This window comes from Nipponia nippon, unplaced genomic scaffold (genome assembly GCF_047370975.1).
Source record: "Nipponia nippon isolate SJK-2023a ecotype South Korea unplaced genomic scaffold, ASM4737097v1 scaffold_3, whole genome shotgun sequence".
NCBI lineage: Eukaryota > Metazoa > Chordata > Aves > Pelecaniformes > Threskiornithidae > Nipponia > Nipponia nippon.
Genome location: NW_028262347.1, coordinates 51,783,241 through 51,805,744, shown reverse-complemented (window position 1 = coordinate 51,805,744; position 22,504 = coordinate 51,783,241). Strand labels below are relative to the sequence as shown.

The 22,504-nt window shown below is 45.4% G+C and overlaps 1 protein-coding gene across 1 annotated transcript in view; it reads right to left on the bottom strand.

Moving 5' to 3' along the window:
- The window catches only part of ELK3 (ETS transcription factor ELK3), a 40,926-nt gene that overhangs the window by 1,715 nt on the left and 16,707 nt on the right, over positions 1–22,504 (bottom strand). The window contains exons 2-4 of the mRNA XM_087767400.1: positions 21,592–21,800; positions 10,724–11,518; positions 5,112–5,234 (exon numbers count right to left, since the gene is read on the bottom strand). Coding sequence (XP_087623526.1) covers positions 5,112–5,234; positions 10,724–11,518; positions 21,592–21,798 — 1,125 coding nt within the window. The 5' untranslated portion in view covers positions 21,799–21,800. The remainder of the gene's footprint in view (positions 1–5,111; positions 5,235–10,723; positions 11,519–21,591; positions 21,801–22,504) is intronic.

The following is a 22,504-nucleotide window of genomic DNA, read 5'->3' as shown; positions in this document are numbered from 1 at the left end:
CCTCCGGATAGTTTCAAGACTTGTCATTTCTGCACAGGAGGATATATACCAAATGCCTGCCTCAGCCATTAGGAATGTAAAATAAGAGGATGAAACCCGAGAAATCTGTAAACGTGTGGGGGTGTGTAAACCTATTATTGACTGTATTTTCTATAAAAGTTCACATAACAATACAGCTGTCATCAGCCTGGGAAAGTGAATTGCTACAGAGCAATCTTTGCCATCCGTTCTACTTCCAAAAATGTTTATCCATCTACAAAATATTAATTAAAATCCATGCTTTTCATCTGCCCTTCGTAAAAGCTAAGCAGGAAAGAGCTTTGCAAAAGTGAAAGTTGAGATGTAGTTTTAGGGCAGAAAAAGTACAGTTGTGAATACAAAACTGGGGAAAATCACTCTCAAGTAATTAGAGTTTCCCTTTGTATTCACTAAGAAACCGTAAACTAGGTACGCCGGATCATTCACTATGTGAAGCAGAATACACTGTAATTTAGTATTAACCTTCTACTTCTGCAATACTGTGCAAAAAATACTAATTCAATACGTAAGCCATGTAGTCCTAGTTCATGACAGCATCCTGACTGCAACTTGCCTGCAGTGACGTGTATTGACTAGTTCTTAACATCTGACCTGAGAAAAAGCGAAGCAAGTAGGTGGAATAAACTTGCTGCAGCATGAGGCAGGAATTATCCCAGTGGTAGATACCTCCAGGCCTGGTTCCACGAGCGCCCCGCGCTGGGTTTCTGTTGGCTTGAGAGACAGAGCTGAATAACAGAGCTCCTGACTTCAAGGGTATGGTGTATTTTTACCCCTTATCAGATCAGTCCTTCAACAGCCAACTGTGGCGTAATCAACCTCTACACGTGCATGTAATCTGCTTGTAACAGGATTACTCTTCCACTAAAATGTTAGTTAACGATACCTGTCTCCTAATGTTCAGTTGAAAACCACGCCAAGCAGCGCAGGCTCAGCAGCGTGCTGCGGGGGGCTGGCACCACGCTCCTGGTGTGGCCAGGACTGGCTGATACCACTATTTTAACCAAACCAAACCTCAGGAAATGTTTCCATCGCTTCTGCCAAGATTAATTAAAACACAGAACTTGATTACAAGCTCTTGCTTTTCTAGTCTAGGTTTCTAAAGTGAGACATGTAAATTACAACGTGTTTCATGTGATTTCTAAAGCTAACAAAAAGAGGGTTGTGTGATCTTTGGTGTCTGTCAAGGCAGGTGGCATGCTGGCACTACGGCCCGAGATGCAAACGATGCGAACATCACGATTTCATCCTTCCCCTGGCCTCCACCCCAACCCAGCTCTCTTGTTCTTCGTCCTGTTGTCTCTGTAGGCCCTGGGGCCAGGACGATGCTCTTTACTCATACGCCTCCATATGGTGGGGATCTGGGATTTGACTACACCTTCTCAGTGCTGCTGTCTATACAGTAGTAATGAAGAAAATGCGCTTAATTTAGTTAACACTTAATTCAGGATAACTTAGTAGTCCTTAAGTTTGGCTGCATTTTCTTGAATTAACCAATTCTGTGCAAGTCTCTTGCTGTTCCTGTTATGTGGTAATTTCAAACTAATGACGAAACATCAAAATAAGTTTAATTACATAGCAGTGTGGCTTCAAAGGGAAGACTTTCCAGGTAGGTCAACATATCAACGTAAATTGTGTGGAAGGAGACTGCAGATTTCAGTGATGCTCTACATAGGCTGTAAAGGCGTATAGGCGTAGGTGTATGGGAGTTGCTGTCACCTTAGAAGCATCGAAGGAGAGGTTTTTACCAGTTAATAAGCATCTATGTGCTCTGTGAGGGAGTACGCACGTAGTCGCGTCCAGCAGTGCCAGAACAGCACTCGCCTCTGTGCCTGGGAAGATCATGGAACAGATCCTCCTAGAAGCTACGCTAAGGCACGTGGAGGACAGGGAGGTGATTCAAGACAGTCAGCACGGCTTCACCAAGGGCAAGTCCTGCCTGACCAACCTAGCAGCCTTCTGTGAAGGAGTGACTGCATCAGTGGACAAGGGAAGAGCTATGGATGTCATCTATCTGGACTCCTGTAAGGCCTTTGACATGGTCCCCCACAACATTGTCCTCTCTAAATTCGGAGTGATACAGATTTGATGGGTGGACTGTTTGGTGGGTGAGGAATTGGTTGGATGGTCGCATCCAGAGGGTAGTGGTCAACAGCTCAATGTCCACATGGAGATCGGTGACAAGTGGTGTCCCTCAGGGGTCCATATTGGGACCAGTACTGTTTAATATCTTCATCAATGAGATAGACAGTGGGATCGAGTGCACCCTCAGCAAGTTTGCAGATGACACCAAGCTGAGTGGTGCGGTTGACATGCCTGAGGGATGGGATGCCATCCAGAGGGACCTGGAGAAGCTCGAGAAGTTGGCCCATGTGAACTTCATGAGGTTCAACAACGCCAAGTGCAAGGTCCTGCACCTGGGTCAGGGCAATCCCCAGTATCAGTGCAGGCTGGGGGATGAAGGGATTAAGAGCAGCCCTGCAAAGAAGGACTTGGGGAGTACTGGTGGATTAAAAGCTGGACATGAGCTGGCAATGTGCATTTGCAGCCCAGAAGGCCAACCACATCCTAGGCTGCATCAAAAGCAGCGTGGCCAGCAGGCTGAGGGCGGTGATTCTGCCCCTCTACTCTGCTCTGGTGAGACCCCACCTGGAGCACTGCATCCAGCTCTGGAGCCCTCAGCACAGGAAAGATATGGACCTGTTGGAGCGGGTCCAGAGGAGGGCCACAAAAATTATCAGAGGGATGGAGCACCTCTCCTGTGAAGAAAGGCTGAAAGAGCTGGGGTTGTTCAGCCTGGAGAAGAGAAGGCTGCGGGGGGACCTTACCTGCAGCCTTTCAGTACTTAAAGGGGGCTTATAAGAAAGATGAGGACAGACTTTTTAATAGGGCTTGTAGCAGTAGGACAAGGGGTAATGGTTTTAAACTAAAAGAAGGTAGATTTAGAATAGCTATAAGGAAGACATTTTTTACAATGAGGGCAGTGAAACACTGGAACAGGTTGCCTAGAGAAGTTGTGGATGCCTCATCCCTGGAAGTATTTAAGGCCAGGTTGGACGGGGCTTTGAGCAACCTGATCTAGTTGAAGATATCCCTGCTCATTGCAGGGGGGTTGGACTAGATGACCTTTAAAGGTCCCTTCCAACCCAAACCATTCTGTGTTTCTATGAACAGGCTCCTGGTTCATTAAGGGAGTGACCATACTTTCACATACGCTTATCCAGGGCTTAGTTGGATTGTGGACGTGGATGGATTCCATCCTGGTCCTTGTACTTATACAAATACTAGTACTAAAGAACTACAGGCAGTGCCAAGTGTAGTGCTATTGTGAAAAGCAGCACACACCTGAAAGAAAAAGAAATACAGGAGCCTGATCTCTCCTCCATGCAAGCCAGCAGGCAAGAGCGCAGAGGTGGGCAGGCAGCTGCAGAGCTGCCCTGGCCTCTAGCTGCTGGAAGGATTTAGACTGTCTTAACAATGACCAAATGTTCTTCCGACTCCCGGTGCAAATGACCAGGTGAAAGCAAAAGCAACCCGCGAAGCAGCTCCAGCGCTTTCCTCCATTCCCTGACTAGCTGCAGGGAGTGCAGGCTGGCTTGTGCAGGCAGCCTGGGGACAGCTCTGCCCCGATGCCTACACGGGATGACCCAGAAGTTCTCGGTGGGGTTGGCCGGGCTTCAGTTGTGGTTGTTGCTTCCTTTTTGGCTGTTAAAATAAATCTTTATGCTCTACAGACTTGTCATTGTGGCCTTTGCCTGAATCAGACATAATTTATAGAAGGCTGTCTGGGCCTCTCAGAGGGGACAGAGCCAAGGCCACTCTTCACTTTCAGTTCCCGCAGGGGGTGGCCAGTGTACAAGCTCATTCCAGGCCATGGTTCGGACACTGCCCTCTCAAATGAACTGTCTGGCTGTTTTTAACCATGTGTGCAAAACTAAGGTCCAATAGGGATAAATGAGTTTATCTGAAACACAAATAAGGAGACCTAGGGCTCCATGCTCAGCTGTCCCACTGGAGGTAGAAGGGCTTGCTACCCCAGCGAGGACCGTACCTGAGCAGAGCACTTGAGCTAAAGCCCAGCCCTGGAGTTGGGCAGTCAGTCTCCCTGAAGGTTCAGAGACAAACACAGGGTCCTGGTCTAGCAGCAGCCCCACTCCTCTGTTAGTGTTGGCCCTCCACAGCAGCCAGGGAGTTCATTCCAGGGGTGCCCTTGCATTATTCAGCTGCTTGGATGGCCATCAGCTTCTTGTGCTTCTTGCCAATCAGCTGATCAGCATAATTTCTTCTGTGACTTACTCAATCAGCTGTTTTGCAGCAGCTACAGCTGGAGCTGCTAATACCATCCCCACCATCCTCTCCCTAAGCCTCGAGTGAATGCTGCAGCTGAGTGCTGTGGCCATCACGGTTTACTTAACAACTTTTGTATTTACCACATCTCTATAAAACTTTGAGATTTTTACTCTCCCAGTACCCACGAGAGAGAACAATGCTGCCTTTCTCCTGTTACGTACGGAGAGGTTGTGCTCAGAGGTATGAAGTAACTTGGTTGAGGACGCATGGATAATTTGCAGGGGAACTGGAAATGGAGACTTCGGGTTCAGAGTGCCCTTATTGTAAATACAACTACGCCCTGTCTTTCTGCGTGAGAAGTAGCTCATTAAGACAGAAGGATAAACCTACACCCACCTTACTGTGTGAGACCCAAACTGGTCTTGGTTTTCTCAGAGCCCACGTTCCACCACCCTCCTGGCTGGTCCCTGACCTGTCTGCACTCTCTTCTTGAAGCTCTGAGCGCTCAGTTACCTGCTCTTACTGGGGTCCAGCATTTACTTCTGTTTCCTTCATACAATATGTGTGTGCTTGCTGCAGTGGACACTGCCCTGTAGGTTCTGACTGTGCTGCCAAGGGTTTAAAGAGGGTACAAGTAAATAGGCCTCTCTTTAAAATTGCCAATTAATTGCCATATTGTCTCAGACTATTTGAGAAGCTCCAGACTGATGTGAGGAGATGTTTCCCTGGTGTCTCTTCCACATGTGCACTTTCAGAAATGAAACCTGCGCATTGGAAAGACCTACCTGGAACAGAGTGTTTGGTCCCTGCAGCCTGGCAGGACTCAGAGGAGCAACAGGACTGAGGCTGCTCCAGAAATGAATGCTAGACAGCAGCGGGCTTGGGGTCAGCAATAATCCGTTTGGGGTCTGCAAGACAAAAAAAACACCCCATGATGCATGCCTCAGGAGTTACAGCTCTGTACAGTAGTCACAACCCCTAAAGTCTTACACTTCACCTACAGGCGCTTTTTCCCAGTGAATTCAGACATACAGCATGCCGAGCAACTGCGCATCCAGGCCTGCATCCTGCCTCCGCAGAGGTCAATACCGGATACCTGCACATTTAATATTCCTTCATGTGCAAACTGATTTCATTTCTATTGCAATTTGCTGAAGGAGAAGCACAGTTACTGTTTATTTGAACCACGCTCATGCGACTCTATAAAATATCATGCACGCCCCAACGTCTGTAAACACAGCCTAGTCTCCTTCAGAATAATTTTTTACCTTTTGAAGGGCAGCAATTGCTTGAACTGACTGCAGCTTTTGAAGCATTAATGCAATTGTGTGTGGAACGAATAGAGCCACTGCCGGCCTTTGAAGTTTACTCCTCTGATGGCGCCTGTTTAAAATGGAAGCAGATTCAAGAACCTGGCAGTGCACAGGCTGATGCTGCAAGAGGCCCGTGCATGAGTTGGGTGCCCAGAGGGATGGCAGAGAGCACAGGTAATTGTTTGAAAAGAACCAAAATGGCAAGAACTAAGAACCCAAGGCTTTTCCCAACTCGGAGATGGCTCCTTCCAGTGCCACGGTGCACAAGGATGGCTGGGAATGCTCTCAGCACTTCTAAAGCACAACTGGAGGGGAGGCAGAGTTACAGCACATGCAAATCTCCATTCAAAGGAAGAATCACATGAATTATTCTGTATCCAGAGTAACTTTTATCTTTCCCAAAAAAAGAACATGAAAGTGATGTGACAGTTTTGAACAAAGTATTTGGCATAACGAGTTAATCTCACCTACAGTAATCTTGATGCCAATTATCAAAATCAGACCTTTTTAGCAAAGCACTTAATGGAATTTGAGTGCACACTTAGCAAGTAAGTACATGTTTCGCTGTGTAGGACAAGTGCCTCAGTGCTCTGCTGAACTGGGGCATCAGTTTGTCCAGACTTTAAAATATGTAAAGAGAAGACAGAAGATAGAAGACAAGGAGTATCTCCCCCTAGTAACCAGCACGTCATGCATTCTGCTACCTGCTAGCTTCCCACCAGGCCAGAAATATCAACTCCCACATATGGCAGCTGCAACCAGGGGGCTCGCTTAACAACTGCTTACACCGCGGGCTGTCACATCCCGTTGCCAGGACACTGCGGTGAGCAGGCTCAGAAAGGCGGGTACCAGGTCTTGTGGATTTTCGAGTATGACGGACGTATTATTTGCAAAGCAGCGCCTGAGGGATCGGCCGTGATGCTTGAGGCTCTGTGCAAACGCACGGGAATACAGGCCTGCTCTGACGTGCCTGCACTGGAGTTCACAACGGGGTCAAACAACTAGTTTAACACCAACAGAAGAGACGGGAGAGACACGGAGCAGCAAACATTAAGGTCCTCCCAGTGATTCTGTCCCAAGGTGTCCGAAACGCTGTTTAATACAAAGAGCTTGGCTGCTCTTGAAGGGGACGATTTCTCTAAGGAGTCTCAAAAGAAGCAGGGTTCATGGAGAAATGCAAAGGGCAAGGACACTGCCATCTCCCTTATGCTGAAGAAGGTGGATCAGAAACACCAAACCCCATGGAAGAAACCACAGTTATGTCCCAAGGAGTAATAAGCATGTGGTATTGCTGGGAAAGCAAAAGATGTTCATGCAGTAAAACAGCAGGATGGTGGTCACAGGAGTGCCAGTGAGGTCAGGGTTTGGATATATTTGGATGACAACAAAAGGGGCAAAGAGTGGGTGGAGGCCTGGCAAGGAGAAAACTTCTGTCTTGATCTCATCAAGTGACAGCTCTTGTCAAGATATCCAAGAAAAAATACTTCACAAGCAGGCACTCGTGAACGGCTTCTTGACAAATGCCCTCTTCCCAGGACCACGATGCTTTTGCGGGGCAGGAAAACAGCAGTACCAGTGAGAGCACCTTTCCTGTGCCGCACTACAAGCTGATGCTCCACGGGCAAGCGGCTATTGATGGGGATTTATGAGACGGACAAAGAACACACTGAATTAGGTCAGGATAAATACTCAGAGATCTACTTACAGAAGAGCCTACTAACCTTAAAACCAAAGATGTAAGCAGCAAGACCCAACAACATTCGACTAAGGACACAGTGTTGTGCCAACTGTACTAAGAGCTCCAATGCCTCGGTTCTTTATTTTTTCTCTAAGAAGCTGCAGATAACCAGAACTGAAAATGCAGTTCTTGAGAGGGTCTTTTGAAAATAATGGAGAAAACTTGGAGGTGTTTATTCCTACCTAGATACAGCCAGAGCAAGTCTTCAGGGAGAGAGATTTGAAACTGAGCTGTCCTCCATTCATCTCTGGAAGCACGTTAACATGCCTAACAACAGTGCTAAGCAAAAGCTCATGTCCTCATGATCAGAGCACTGATGTCTGCAAGTTCTGCCAGAGCCAAGAGCCAGCCAAAGCAAGCCTCCAAATCCGCTAATATTTAATGCAAAAAGAGCACAGGGCCTCCCAGGCTTGTTCTCAGTATCGCCGTCAGCCAAGCATCAAAGCCACCAGAGGAAACGTAAGTGTAAACACCACCACAACACAGGCTATCCTTAAATTACATGCAGAAATTGATGTGTCACTTCATTTTCTGCCCTCATGCAGCTGTACATCTGGTATTAAATGTGGAACCCAGTGGGACATTCCTACTTAAAAAACATCATTATAATCTAAGGACAGAGACAGTTTAAACAGAAATAATTCATTGCACAGAGAGGATTACGTTAAGCCACGATGCTCATGGCTCCTGACTTCTCTGAGAAAGAATGCGTGTAAGTACAATTTTCCTTGTCACTTCTAGCTGTCAGATAACAGACAAGTGCTGTCACATGTACATTACTTCCCAGGTCATGAGGCACGTGCTGGAGCCTGCATGGTGTATGTGGATACAATACAGACCACGCACACGCTGCCTGCAGGGACACTGCTTTGTCCGTAACGAACAGCATGTTGTAAATGTTACAAATGCTGAAGCAGAGGCCTGAAGAAAAAAGAGTGAGTCAAAATTATATATCCACATTGGCCAAGGGAGAGCCAACAAAAATAACAAGCATAAGTAATCCGTAAAAGAAGCAAGTACCAAACGAAATCTAAATACCTCTCTTTGAAGCTAACCAAATGGAAAGCTGACATTTCTCTGCCAAAGTGTGGTACTGTACGCACTGCCATCTTCAAACACACTTTTCTGTTCTGAAACTGGTTGTGCCTATCACATGCCCTTTCAAAGGGCTCCACCCCAGGGTATTCCTCGTGACCGGCAGGTACAATGGAAAGCCATCTGAAATACCCTCTCAGGCAGCAGGACCTTCTCCGAACCTACGTCACTCCTGGAGCAGGAACTGGTGCCTGACATCCTGTTCTGCCCCTGCCCATGGCAGCAGGCGTCTGCCACTGGGATCTGGTAAATCAGAGATCGTTTGAGATACGATGCACGCTCTTCCTAGGATAATGGGATAAACTGCAGATTTCCAGCCTAAATTATGGCTTTAGTTATTTTGCATTATGGTATTACAGTTATCTGAACACAGTTGTTATACAGTTTTTATTTTATATTCACTAGGTCAAGTATTTAGGATGCAGCATGCTTCTTATCCACACTAGAAATAGAAGGCTAAAAGAGAGGAAAAAAGCTATGTTGCTATATAGCCAAAAGTTTAAATAAATGGGCCCAGGAACTACCCTACACGGGTGCTATCTGCCTCTTCTGTGATAGGATGACCTGTAAAAAAAGATTTGTAATGGCATTAAGTTCGATAACAGTCATCACAGCCTTAGCTAGCCATCCTGCTAAAGGAGGGCCACAATCATCTACCTAATTCCCTTCTACGTCTTTCAGGGGCAGTAGTTTATAGATGAATGAGAAAATTAAATGTTCAAAGACATAATTACAAAATGAGGAAAGAAATCTCTGTTCATACTGAGTTTTGTGAGCAGCAGTAGATTAAAGCACGCTTGTAATAACTCATGCTGTCATTGTGTCTGGTTGGCATCTGATACGATTTATTTGTCAGATTTACTCCCTACGAGCAAAATACTTACTGTGGTTATACCACAGTTAGAGGTTATAAGAGTCTGTCAATGCACCTCAATTTTGGTTTGCCACACTTCTGTTCTTCCTGCCAAACATCACTTCACTTAAAGGCTTTACGATGCCAAAAATGACAGATAACGGCCCACAAAATCCTCTTTCTTTGCGACACAGCTTCATCTCTCGGTGGCTTACAGGTGTGTCTGAACTGCAACGGCTTTGCACAAACTTGCTCTGCAGCCAGCCGAAAAGCTCCGTAAGAGCAAGTGCTGTGCTGTGCTGGCCAAGAGCACTTGCCGACACTCTCACCTCTGCCAGGCCTTCGTGCCGCGCCGGCACACGACGCTGCCCACGGCCAGCTCAAAGACCTCCAACACCTGGCTGCACTGCAGGCATCATCCGTGCAAAACCTCTTCGAACAGGGAAGAGGTAAGGGGATTCTGGATACAATGTGACCCCTAGACAGCCCGAAGTAAATGAGAGTTTGCAACACACACCTTTGTATTTATTTATTTATTTATTGTTCAGTTTGTTTCATTCAATGCTAATATTTGCATGAACTTTTATTTCGGGGTGGGGGGGGGGGCTGTTAGGGGGTGTTCCCCATTGGGATAATTTTACTCTTGGATTTTTTTGTCTAATTTTGCAGTGGTAGTGTAAGACAAAACTCACTAATGAACTCATCAGGTCATTATCTATGTGATTTTCTTCTTCTCTGAACTGCTAGATTTTTTTTCCTAGACTTGCTTGAAAATGAGAACGCGCCATTGATATTACCACAAATATGTGATTAAAAAGAACACAATAACCTACTGGTTATTCAGTAAGTCTGTGCTGAAAGGAAGCTCCGGCAAGTACGCTGTGGATCTGTAAAACTCTGGAAATTGAAACTGCCTTAAGAGCCTTGCCTTAGAAACCACATAATTTGCTCCGTATTCAAAAACTAATGAAAAGGTCACACTGTTTGAATGGCTACAACGTCTAGCGCAGAAATCTAACCAAGCACCCCACAATGCACGCGCTCAAATCGTGACCTACAAAACCCCTGCATTTTTCTTGTTGGCTTTTTCCTGCTTGTTTTTACACCTGGAGGCTGGTTTGAACTGATAAGCAATTCACTCATGTTAACTAAGGGCTGCCCATCTCGTTATCCTTCCAGGCAGTCTGTGAACTGTGATGGCTTTTCCCACACTCACGTAGGAACCCCAGGAGGAACCTACTTTCCCTGCTCTGTTCAGACCTCTGTTATGGTTCCCTCTTCCCCATATGTGGGGTTTTTTTCCTATCAGATGATGACAGACCCATAGAGCTAACACTCTTGGCTACACGGAGGGAATACCTGGCTAACGCAAGAGTACAGGAGACAGGCAGGTCTTACCTGTGCAGTGAAGAAAGCTGGAGTCAGGGATCCCGAAGGAAGCGCGGGGCTGTTGAGGGCAATGGAACCAATGTCGGTGCTGGAAAGAACCATAGGTGGGGCGGAGATTTCCAAGCCTTTGGGTTTTTTAGCCTTTGGGGGAAGAGATGGAGATTTTGCCTTGGAGCCTGAGGAGAGGTTCAGAGGCTCAAGGGAATCTGAGTCGTGGCAACTGGACTCAAGGAAGAGGCTCCTGTGTTCCGCAGGGAGGGGTGAGGTGGGAGACAGAGACGGCGACATGGAAGAGGATGACGATGGAGATGAAATGCTGGCACTGTTGGGTAGCATTAAGGAAGATATTTTAGCTGATACTGATGAGCTGAGAAAAGCAGAGGCAGCTGCTGTTTCGGAAGTGGAAGGCAACGACACCATGGGCCTCATAACTTGTTTGTCTGTTTTGTTTGTCACAAATCTTATAACAGTCCGCACTTCTTCGACTGGCGTGTTTCCTTCTGACTTCTCCTCCAGTTTTTCTGTTTTGATTGGCTTGTAAGGGTCTGGCTGGTTCTGCAGAGAGTTGATAGTGAAAGAGGAGTACAGGCCAGAGTGGATATATTCATTACGGCTTGTGTTTTTCAGTGCTGACAAGCTGTGCTTGTGCTGATCCCTGCTCTCGGAAGGCATCTTACAGTCGCTGTCCTGCAGCAAAAGGCTCTCTCTGCTGATTTCCACAGCATGTGGATCCATTTTTAAAATCTCAGGAAAGGAGACAAACTTGTACACAAATTTTTGTCCAATCACTTTCTTGATGATGTTCTGCAAATACAAAAGCAGATGCTGGAAAGATCAGCATTTTAGAGGCACCGAGTACAGCAAACATAAGGGGGTTCGCAAGGGTAGGGGGGCACTGCTCCCTCCTCAAGCTGAGCAGGTCATTTCAGTGGGGCTCCTAACACTGCTCATCCTTGGCTCATTCCCACACCTCCGCTCAGCCAGGGAGACCACCCGCTGCTCCTCATGGTGCCTGACAAAATCACCATTACTAGGTGACAAAGACCTACTGGTGGGCTGTTTTCCTCCCGCTTCCTCTGAGGTAGCTTGGGAATATTTTCTTTCTAGTAAAAACAATTCTGCCACCTTGCAGACTTGAGCCGTGCCACCATTCGCATTTCACAGCAAAGGCAAACTCCTTCATTTATGCCTCCCAAAACTGACACCAGCTACCCTGAGTATGAAATACTCTCGGAAGGTCGGCAGGGGACAAAACCACCTCAGCCTCCCCGCTCCAGTCATTCACCCTCTCTTCCTGATCACGTGCAGAAGAAATGACCTAGGCTGACGGTGACTGTCCTTCTTTTAACAGCCATGAACTATTTCTGTGACAAATGCAATACCACTTGCATGGGCTGGAAAAGTACTTGTGTGCTGCTGTATCCCCTGTGCTATCTCCAGGTTTGCATTAGGCTCAGGATGCTCCCTGGTGCAGGCAAAAGGTTTTCATCAGCCTAAACTGGCTATTGAAATTAATTATTGAAAAAAATCCCAAACCTCTCAAAGGTTTACAGAACTATTCATTTTTTTCTTCATATTCGCCATAATAAAAGTGTCCCCTTTATGGAAAGAACTGATTCCCTTTGAAACTGAAATCTTTCACGAGGGTCCCATTTCCAGTCCTAGCTCTCTTCCTGCAAACCCGGGTACGCTGCCTGCTCTCACACAATGCATGGTATCCCCAAGGACGCCAGGTGAGCTCCTCTGCAGAGGCACTTCATGGCACCAGGTGCTAGCACGGCCTAGGGAAAGGACTGGAACTTTGACCACCCTAAGCCAAGTGCTGCAGAAGACAAGAAGCAATAACTCCTGAGAGTTCCATAGTGATTTCTCTCTTCTTGAAGTCCCTGGTAGAGAGTTTGTTTTTAAGTCATCTGGGAAAAACCCTTTCCAAGAAGCTTCCCTTTAGTGCAGCACATGTCTGCTGCACCTCCAGCTGATACTCTGCAAACACACATTTGCTTTGCTGTACATATGGGAACGTAAATATTTACAATATTCCTAAATATCTAATTTGTTTTTCATTCTGTCACAGATTCTGAGACCAGTAGAAGAAACACTTGTTAAACTGATTGAAAATGAAAAAAAAAAAAAAAGGAAAGAAAAAGGAATACAAACATCATCCCTATTTATGTCCTATTAACAGGACAGTACCTAGTGCTGGATGCTTGCAGGGCCCACACTACATCTTTTTTTGTCACAAAAGCAAGGCTCATTTTGGGAAAGAAGAGTCTGCACTTGGCTATCAGAACCTCTTCTGCCTTTCAGCTGAGCTACTGCACTCTGTATTTCATCTATCTGAGTGTCCTGGCATTTCATTCAGGTGCCTTCTTGAATACAAAGTTAATCCTACAAAGTAGCTTTGCTTTACAGGTCAGGAGCTGTGGCAGAAATGGAGAAAGTTGTTTCCCAAGTTGATAACAGGGATCTGCAGGACGGAGGAGAACTAAATTCAGCAAGCTCAGACTAAAGGCACAAAACTGCCCTCTTCCACGCCAAACTGTACACACACCTACCCACCTGGTGGATGCTGGAATGCCTATTTTTGCCCTCCAAAAGTCCAGGACATACAGTTAGCCCACAGGATCCCATCTGCATGAGCTTTAATTCCCATGGCTTTGGGCTTGGCCTAGATTTTTTTTGTGTGCTAATTAGGTGAAACATTGGATGGACGCACTTTTTCTGCTCTCTCAGTATTATGTTCTTCTTGAAAAAAGCAAAAACTCCGAACTACTCACATACAAAAAGAAACACCCCAACTGGATTTTGTCTTCTTTTTCTTAATATATGTTTTTAACTTTAAAATAAAACTTCCCCTCTGCTCCTGGCAGCTTTGAGTTATTGTTACATCAGGCACCGGCAACTGAGATCCTACTTGGAAAATTGTGACTCCCAGCAGAAAAAGATTAAATGGCACTTTTACACTGGTGCAGGCTTGAAACAGGGGACCATTGCTATAAAAAGCAACCGAACGGGCTGGTGAGTTTATACTTCCTTTGTTATTATTAAATATAGTTATACTTCAAGAACGTGTCTCAGTGCGGCTCCTCTGACTCTGTAAGTCTGCAGCAAAGGCCCACTTAACGATGGCTGGAGATGAAAAGTGTTCAAGTGCAGATCCCTCAAGCACTTTGCAGGCTCCTCTTAAATGTGGAGCCTAAGGAAACCTCCATCAGCATGTAAGAGAAAATAAGGACGCAAATTAATTGCGTGCCTCTGAAATGCCACTGACTTTTCTAAATTTTTTTGACAAATAATTTAAGTGAAGGTAAAAAGCAGCTTATTTTTATCATCACCTCAGTGATCTGTCAGAATCATTCTGAGCTGTGGACGACGGTTCAAACCACAGAAGACAGTGACAGGCATCATGACAAGCAGGGGGTTTCCACCCTCAGTTTGAAAGGGCAAAGAAGCCTTCCTTATATTAAGGACTGCATTTGCAGGGAAACAAGATCACTTGCTTGGTAGCAGGGCAGTAAGTATATGTGCACATTTTTTTTGTTTGTTTGTTTGAATTTTCTAGGTAAATTCCCTTGTGAGCAGGCTTGCAATGAGTGCTAGTGGCTGCCGGCCAGGGCTGCAGGGAGCTCTGGGGCTGCGCTGCCGGGGAAGCCGACTGCTGGGCCAGTGCAGCTGCTGGGGAGGTGAACTGGGCAAGCAGGCCAGGAGCAGAGGCTCCAGTCCCACAGCTTAAAAAAAGAATCTTACCAAGAGACAGCACTATGATATTTAGAAAGAAAGCAGGGAGCTGGGAATGCCCCTTTTCTGTTGGTTTCTTGACTGTTCCTCGCTTGAACACTTTACACTCCCCCTCCTCTATCCCCAGTCTAGAAAACAGTGGCTACAGCAAACATCACCACCCCCCACTGCAAAGTGCTTTGAAACCCACTGGTACAAACTGGGTACAGCACTGCCCGACATCTGCTCTAGTGCATCAGCTGTGTTAGGGAGCTCAGGCTTATTCACACCACGTCACTTCAGACACTCACTTTACAAGCACCTCCAAAACCAGCCTTACCCAAGTGCTCTGAATCACCAGCTGGAGGGGATGGGTCCCTCCCCGTCCTTCTCCGCAGACCAGCTGGCTGAGCTAGATGCCAAAGGCTTGGTGGCCTGGTTCTCCCTGCAGCTTAAACCAGGCTATAATGTGGTTGGGCTTTTTTTTGTCTCAACTATGCATATGCACTACTACTTTTGGAAGCCATTTTGGAAGGCATTTAGAGCTAAGGTGTAACTCTACTACCAGTGTGACACAAGGATTTTAGTGGCTTGGCTCAAACCTGTTAGCTAGCAAGTTTGCTGGCTGCAGGAGCCACTCGGGAGACCAAGCTGGGAAATGGCACCCAGTTCCTAGTTGAACTTCAGACTAATGAGGGGCCTCAGGGGCAGGAAGACTAGGTTGGGACTTTCTTCCTCCTCCCAGGAAGTGACCTATAATCAGGGTGCCTGAGATCTCAAAATTTATAGCAGAACAGGATGAACTTGTCTGTAGGTACTAAACGTCCCTGCTTGGGAAAGAAGGAGAAGGACCAGAGCTGTAGCTGCTGCACTTAACTCCCATCTGGATGTGTTGCAAGTTCCCTGGCTCGCAGAGTACCAAGGGATGCAACACGTGTAGGGACACTTGGGCTATGAATTCCTCACAGGAGTCTACGAGGAGGGAGCTGAGCTGCCTCCAGCTATTGGGAACTGTACCCAGAGAGAGGGCTGCTCACACTCCAGTGTCTGAAGTATGTAAGCTGGCAGGAGGTACCTGTGGCTGCGTGGTTTTCTCCAAAAAGCAGGGCGTGTGTCCACATCAGCATGTGCAGGCAAGCAGACTGCGTTAACATCATACTTTATGCACTTATGCTTATTATACTGTACACGTAGAAGCTAGATTTTGTGACATTTTTTGATGGAGGCACAGGTGCTACTAGATCGTGCACCTGTACTGACCTTTGGAAGCGCAAGACTCTCATTTAGCTGGATTTCAGTCTTTCCTCACCCACCTCCATCTGGAGGCAAAGGCCATTCCTCTGGCTGGCACCTTTGGCCACGTTCTCTGCTCTCTCTGCTGCAGTTCACTGGGCGTTCCTCTCCTCTCACATCAAACATGAACTATTTGTCACTCCTTTCGGGGAGGTTATTGGGTTTTCTTCTCTACCCATCACCTCTTACTGAGTATCAAATTCTTTACGCCCATCTTTCCATAAGGACAGCACTCAATAACCACTTTTATGCCATTTCAGAAAAGCACTTTCTTGACTTCCACACATCACTCTTGAAAGAAGCTCCGTCCAATTCTCTATAAAGCTATTTTCAAATGCTCTTTCAAGTGTTTCCTTATAGCACCTCTTACCTGTACCACTACAAAACGTATAGCTGGTACTCTAGCACCATCATACCACTACTGTTTCATCATAATATTCTATTTCCCCTGAGGTAACTCAAGAGAAGACCTTCCCAAAAGTAAAATAATAGTTTCCATTATCACTTCATATCCTGAAGCTCTGTAAGCAGACCAAGCAAGGGAGCCTCTTCCCAAAACAATTCTTCCATGCCGCCACCCGTACTCGGGCATTAAAAATAGGAACTAGTAACCAGGCTACCGGGTCTGACCTGTTATGGAAGGGGAGAGAATGCCATGGGCACCTCTGAATCCTGGGAGCACCTAGGGAGCTGTCTCCTGCACTGCAGCAAGCACGTAGAAGCCCATATTATTTATACACTATAGATCATACTGCCAACCCATCTAAACAAGCAGGCAGCCATTAACTGAAACTAAAATGATTTATTCTGTCTTTAGAAGACAGATTGAATAGCACTCACTGAGTAAAGCCTGGGGCCACATACTGTTCAAAGAGGATGCAAAAATATTGAGTAGCTGCTCATCGCAACAGTATGTGACTGTGTAATTAAAGATGCAGCATAACTCATGCAAACATTAAGGTTACCCAGGGAACTGTGATTCTTGCATTTCCTAACTTCCACAACTGTTACATCCTATTAATGTCGGTATCTGCATGTAATTTCCTGGATTCACCCCCTCTTTGCCTCCGAAAGAACCTCATGGGGAAAACTCACTAGCTTCCCTTCTTGTGGTGTTGTCTTGAAATATTCATGGGGACCTTTAGTAGTCCTGAAACCTCTCGAGGCTTCCAAAAGGTATCTGTCATTACAGCTATCAGAAAAACAAAGTAACTGGGCAACTTCAACAAAAATAAACCTATTAATCCTACTTATAAAGGTGTTTTAGTTCTACACATCAAGCTAAAGATGTGAAGGGTTTCCTTGCCTGAAAGCATTAAAAGAGATTTCTGACCAGCAGAAGTGTGTGACATGATGGACACGCTGCTCAAGCTGTAGGCAGAGAAAGTGCAGGATGCCTTTCCTTAGTGCTGTCATCTGTTCTGCTGCTCTGTTGAGGCAACAAGGGAAATGCATGAAATAAGAAGGGGGGGGGGGGGGGGGGCGCAGAATTTGGGTAACAAATGAAACAGGAAATGGGAAGCCTTCAGATTATCTACAAACCTTTAGCAACCAGAATCGTGGTAGCAAATTACAATCAAGACATGCCACCTCTACATTTCCTGGGGTGCTATACATGTGAATTTAACATAAATCTAGCCATCAGCCTCAACAGCACGTCATGCTTGCTTTCAAAGCCAGGCTACGGAACTTGTCCTAATTGTGTTATTTTTCTCCAGTACTGGAATTAATTTACTTTTAAGTTCAGATGAATCAGATGATGAATTTTAACAAGCCAGTGTTCCCCCCAAGCAAAATGGCAGAGCTCATAAACCTCCATTTATCCAGTGATCAGTTTTTATTTCTCCATGGTGAATAATTTCAAAGACAAACCATGAAGCAGGAGCTCAGTTAGTGTCAGCTGTATGCAGTAGCAGCAGAGGGCAGCCCAAGAAAGGAAAGCCCATCCCATGTGCCACCATCATTTCTAAAAAAATCACTGCCCTTTGCCTCAAACTCACATGATGCCAGATCATTTGGGTTATAGGTAGAGAAGTCCCTGTTGATAATTCCATAACCCGAACGAAGTCTTGTCCAGAGTTCTGCCTCTTGCCTTTCCTGCTGCTACTCCCCAGCCTGCAGCACAATGTTTATCCCATTTGCTCGGTGTGCATCCCATTTGTCCCAGCACATCTAGCTGCCAACACGCCCATCACTGCCAACAGCAAGGGAGGGGACAAGGATCTCAGAAGGCTCCTTAAGGCTACCTCAAGGTCTAGACTGCTCTTGGTTTGTCCCACAAATTGGTGAATGGTCCAGGGGCGAGGAGTGCTAAAGTCTGAGAGGGGCTCTTTCACCTCGCCAGCCCTTCCCCTTTTGTTTTGCAGAAGGGAAAGAAGAATCCCAAGGAGCCTTTCCTCCCCTCCTCGACTTCTTCCCTTTCTGTGCTATGCAGCATAGAGTGAACTGAAGGCAGAGGAAGCGTTTAGGACTGAACCGACTGCTGAGCACTCTCTGCCAGCCTACTAGGATGCATTATCTGCTGTCTTATGCCAGTATCTCTCACACTTCAAAACCTGCAGCAATTTCCCCTGTCCCTCTGCACTTTCCTAATAATCTGCCTTTCTCCGCTGCCCGGGAGCCAACAGGACACAACACACCGTACCCACACAGAGAGCAAGAAGCTCCCACTGCTTTCTGCTAAAGGAGTTACTCCTTCAATTTAAATAACAATAGCCATGGTTTTGGTTTGGGGTTCAAACCCTGATCACAATACATGGGGAAGAAAGAGCTTATCCTTCTTTCCATCTAGGAGCTATGACCTCCATTGGGCTGCAGAACTCCTGGAAAAATGGCCAAATCCTTGTGCCACACCTAGATAAAACATGCAGACAGAAGAGAGCACACAGTCCAAGAAAGCAGCTGTAAGAACAGCAAGCAATCACCTCAGCCAGAGCCCTAGTGAAGAAACTGTACAGCCACTCCTCTGGCAGATGCTGCGTGAGCAGAGACAAAGCAGATGACAAAGGTGTGTGTGTGCTGGGGGGGGGGGGGGGCAACTGAAAACAGTACAAGGGTAAAAAAAAAAAAAGGTTAAGGGATAAAAGAAGAAAGGGAGCCTCGAGTAAGGAGCCGTTATATTCCATTGATTTGAAGAGAACAGAGAGATCTCAAAGGACAAGTGCTACAAATACCTCGTCCCTTGTTTTCAAGCAACGTCCGTTCAGTCACTGTGTATTTGGGCTCTGCCTGGATATGCTGTTCATTCACCAGCAGGCACTCCGTCTCCATTGATCCCAGTCAAGTTTATAATCAGAGGGGCTGGAGACACATAATGAAGCGAGCTTCCTCATGCTGAGCAGAAGCCTTTTTAGCACTTAGTGAAGGGGAATTCATCACACTGACTGCTAGGAACAGCCGCTGCACTGTCCTCTCTGAATCCTTTTGTGCCTTCTCAGTCAGGCCACCTTTGAAAAATGTTAAGTGGAAAAAACTGACTTCTAGTGGACAAAATACTGAAAACATTTCATCGCAGAACTTACATCTCTAAATCTGAAACTAAAAAAATTCTTACAGGAGAAGAAGGAGTCCTTCCAAATTCCAACGTGAGTAATGAAAAGTCTGATCATCAAATTGTGCACAGTTAATCTGCAGTCAACATGGGTTTTGATGGCTGTGTTAGACTGGCTGCATAGTGCTCAGCCCCATTGTGCCCTTCAAGAGTTAGTGCACTCCAAATAACACATGACAACAGTACTCTGAGCTCAGTTCAGCAACAACATCTAGTTTCCCCTGCCTCATGCAGGCAGCAAGCATACCATAACTGTGCTGAACACTGGTGTTACTCACTGGATCATCTCAGCTCTCTGCCTTTTCTGAAAATCAAGATGAGAACAGACCACTAAGCATGGCTATGAAGTTTTCCTTTTTAATATATAATATCTATAATGGTCCTTCTTTTTGATATTTAATCTTCAAGAATATAGAAAATAGTAAAACCTATTAATTTAGACATATTATAACAAAATCCATGTAAGGGGAACTAATCCTGAAAAGATGTAATACTAGTTAGTAAAAACAATGTAATGTTCATCCAAAAAAGGCTGGAGAAACAATCTGGAAACTCCTTGAATTTGATGGAGTCTAAAATTGAGAAAGGTGAATATGCAAGATATTTTAGCACCTCCGTATTTGTGTTCTACAATTCTTTCCTTCTAGTATCTTGACACATTCGAGATTCCCTTCAAATATCTTTCTGTTATAGCAATCTAATACATATCCTGGTTACTCCCTGTTCTCATTTTTGCATTCTCTGTTGTACTGTTGCCACCTTGCTTCATGCTGAAGAATAAGACTAAATGTCAAAGTGAGGACGGTTTCACAAGAGTGACATTGATCTTATGAACTCCCACTATACCACAGAAATTTTATTTTCAGAGGTGCTAGCTACCAGTAACCTCTACCGACCTCTTCTAGATTGTGGGCATGCTCATGATGTCTGAAAATTGGAAGCAAATTGAGTGATCTAAATAATTCCAGATTACTATGTTCAATATGTTATTATTTCAGATTTCAGTTTTAAATAAAGAGGTTGAAAGTGGAGCTCTCAACAGCCAACAGCTCTGCACTAAGTGTATGCCTACACTATCTGCCTGTAACCAGCTTCTGAGAGCGCGCAAATAACCGCAGCTTGCCAGTTATGAGGTTGCTGCCTAAACTGTGCTGACTCCTTAGGTCTTATTAGTTCTACCAATGCTCAGCAGATGTATCCATGAAGGAGGGGCAAAATTCAGTAGGTCTTGCAAGGGCAGAAAAATTGGATGGAGAAACCTCTACCAAAGCACATGTTCCACTCCTTTGACTTCAGATGCCCAGAAGTGGGAGTAAATTTAACATTCTACAGCAAACACAGTCTTCACCTGAGATAAGCTCAGCATGAGACTACTACCTTGACAAATAGACCCAAACATATCCCTGCTCTGACACCCACCATCTGACCAGCTGCTTTTCCTTGTGTTTGCTAATCTTGTTCTGTACTTTCATCCAGTAAGGCATCACATTAGTGTGCTCTCATATATACTGCAGCTAATTAAATGATAGCAACATATAATCTAGACTACTGTTGAAGCTAACACCGATTTTGTCCTAAAATGACATAATGGAGAATTTCCAAACTTTTAGAAACACTGAGCATTAACAAAGGAATGCTTGCAGTGAGATCCTGCTGAGGTAATACTGCACTGGCATTACTGTAGAAGTGTTTCAGCGTTGTATTTCCAGCTAATAAATTAAGACTCAATACGATCGTAGAAAAGATTTACCAGAAAGCTCAGGCAAGACTAGCTAAAACACTGGCCCACAGGATCTATGCTCCAAAAGATGCGTCCTGTGTAAACTCTGAAAACTCAGCCCCGCCCTCTATGCTGCTGGGTTGGTTGGTTGTCTTCTCCTTGCTCTGACACAGGTGATACCTGCTGGTAAAGCTGCCATTCTGCCTGCTGCATCGCAGTATCACTGCTTTCTACCACCTCCCTGCATTCCAGAAGATCCTATGCAGGCTGTAATAATCAAACAGTTCTCCGTTATCAACAGTTAGTTTATTGTTGTCAAAAGCTACAGAAAATATTGGGTAGCCAAATGCATAAACACATGAAAGCATCAGTAAGTGTAAACCTAGGTCAAAAGCTCCCCTCCTCAGGAAACGGAATGTGCAGTGTTTTCCTGTGCATCTTTTAGCTGCCCTCTTACCTCCACAGTGATTGCCTTCAATACTGTTGTCGGTCGTAAAAACTAGTTAGAGGAACTTTTGAATAGCTTCCACATAGAGGTGAAATATTAAATGGTAGTGTTTCTATTTTCTTAGTCTGCATGAGAATAACAAAATTTACCTTGTCATAATAGTATCTGAGCGCTCGGCTCAGCTTGTCATAATTCATATTAGTTTTGTTTTTTCTGAGTCCCCACAGCTTAGCCACTTCTTCTGCCTTGAGTAGCTTGAATTCGCCATCATTAGACGTCCAGCAAATCAGGTGCTCATGTTTCTGGTCTAGCAGCAACTGCAAAAGGAACTGCCACAGTGTGATTGCACTCTCCATACCTACAAGGGACAAAGGAGAGCAACAGTGTGAAAAACATTTGGGAGCAGGTGTTCCACCCAACGCTCATTTCAGTAATAAGCTCTGTGTAGGAGTCATCCTACGTAACTGAGCAAAGGAAGCTACTATAGCATTTACAACCAAACATCCACAAGACCTACAGGTCTTGCAGTCCCGTTTCAATATTTTTTCCACTGCTATTTTCTGAAGGGACACATAAAATAGAGTAAGTATTTAGAAAAGCATTGCCCGCATAATTCATATGGTACAGGGTCATCTCCAGTTGGTGTTTTCAGTTCAATGTATGCAACCACCCTTCAAAGGAACATATAGGAGGGAAAAAAAGGACTTGATATAACTATCCACTGAAATGAGCCGAAAAACTGCTGTTTACTGTCACGAGAAGTATACTGAACTCGTTTGGATACGTCACTGTGAAGAAGGGGAGGAAAAGGGAAGACCAGAGCAGTTGCCTTTGGTTAGAGGACCAGAAACCATATGCTTTCCCCCTCCCACCACACGCACCTGACTTCCCAGTGCCATATGGCCTTTCTCTCTTTTGTTTCTTCCAGGGCCTGAAATGGCTCTTGCTGCTTCCGTTTGCCGATTCAAATAGTTCAAAAGATATTATCTATTTTGCAGAAATGCTGAAAGTTCAGTACACTTAAGCACAACAAAGTAAGTGATGTTTACCCCGAACCTTTCT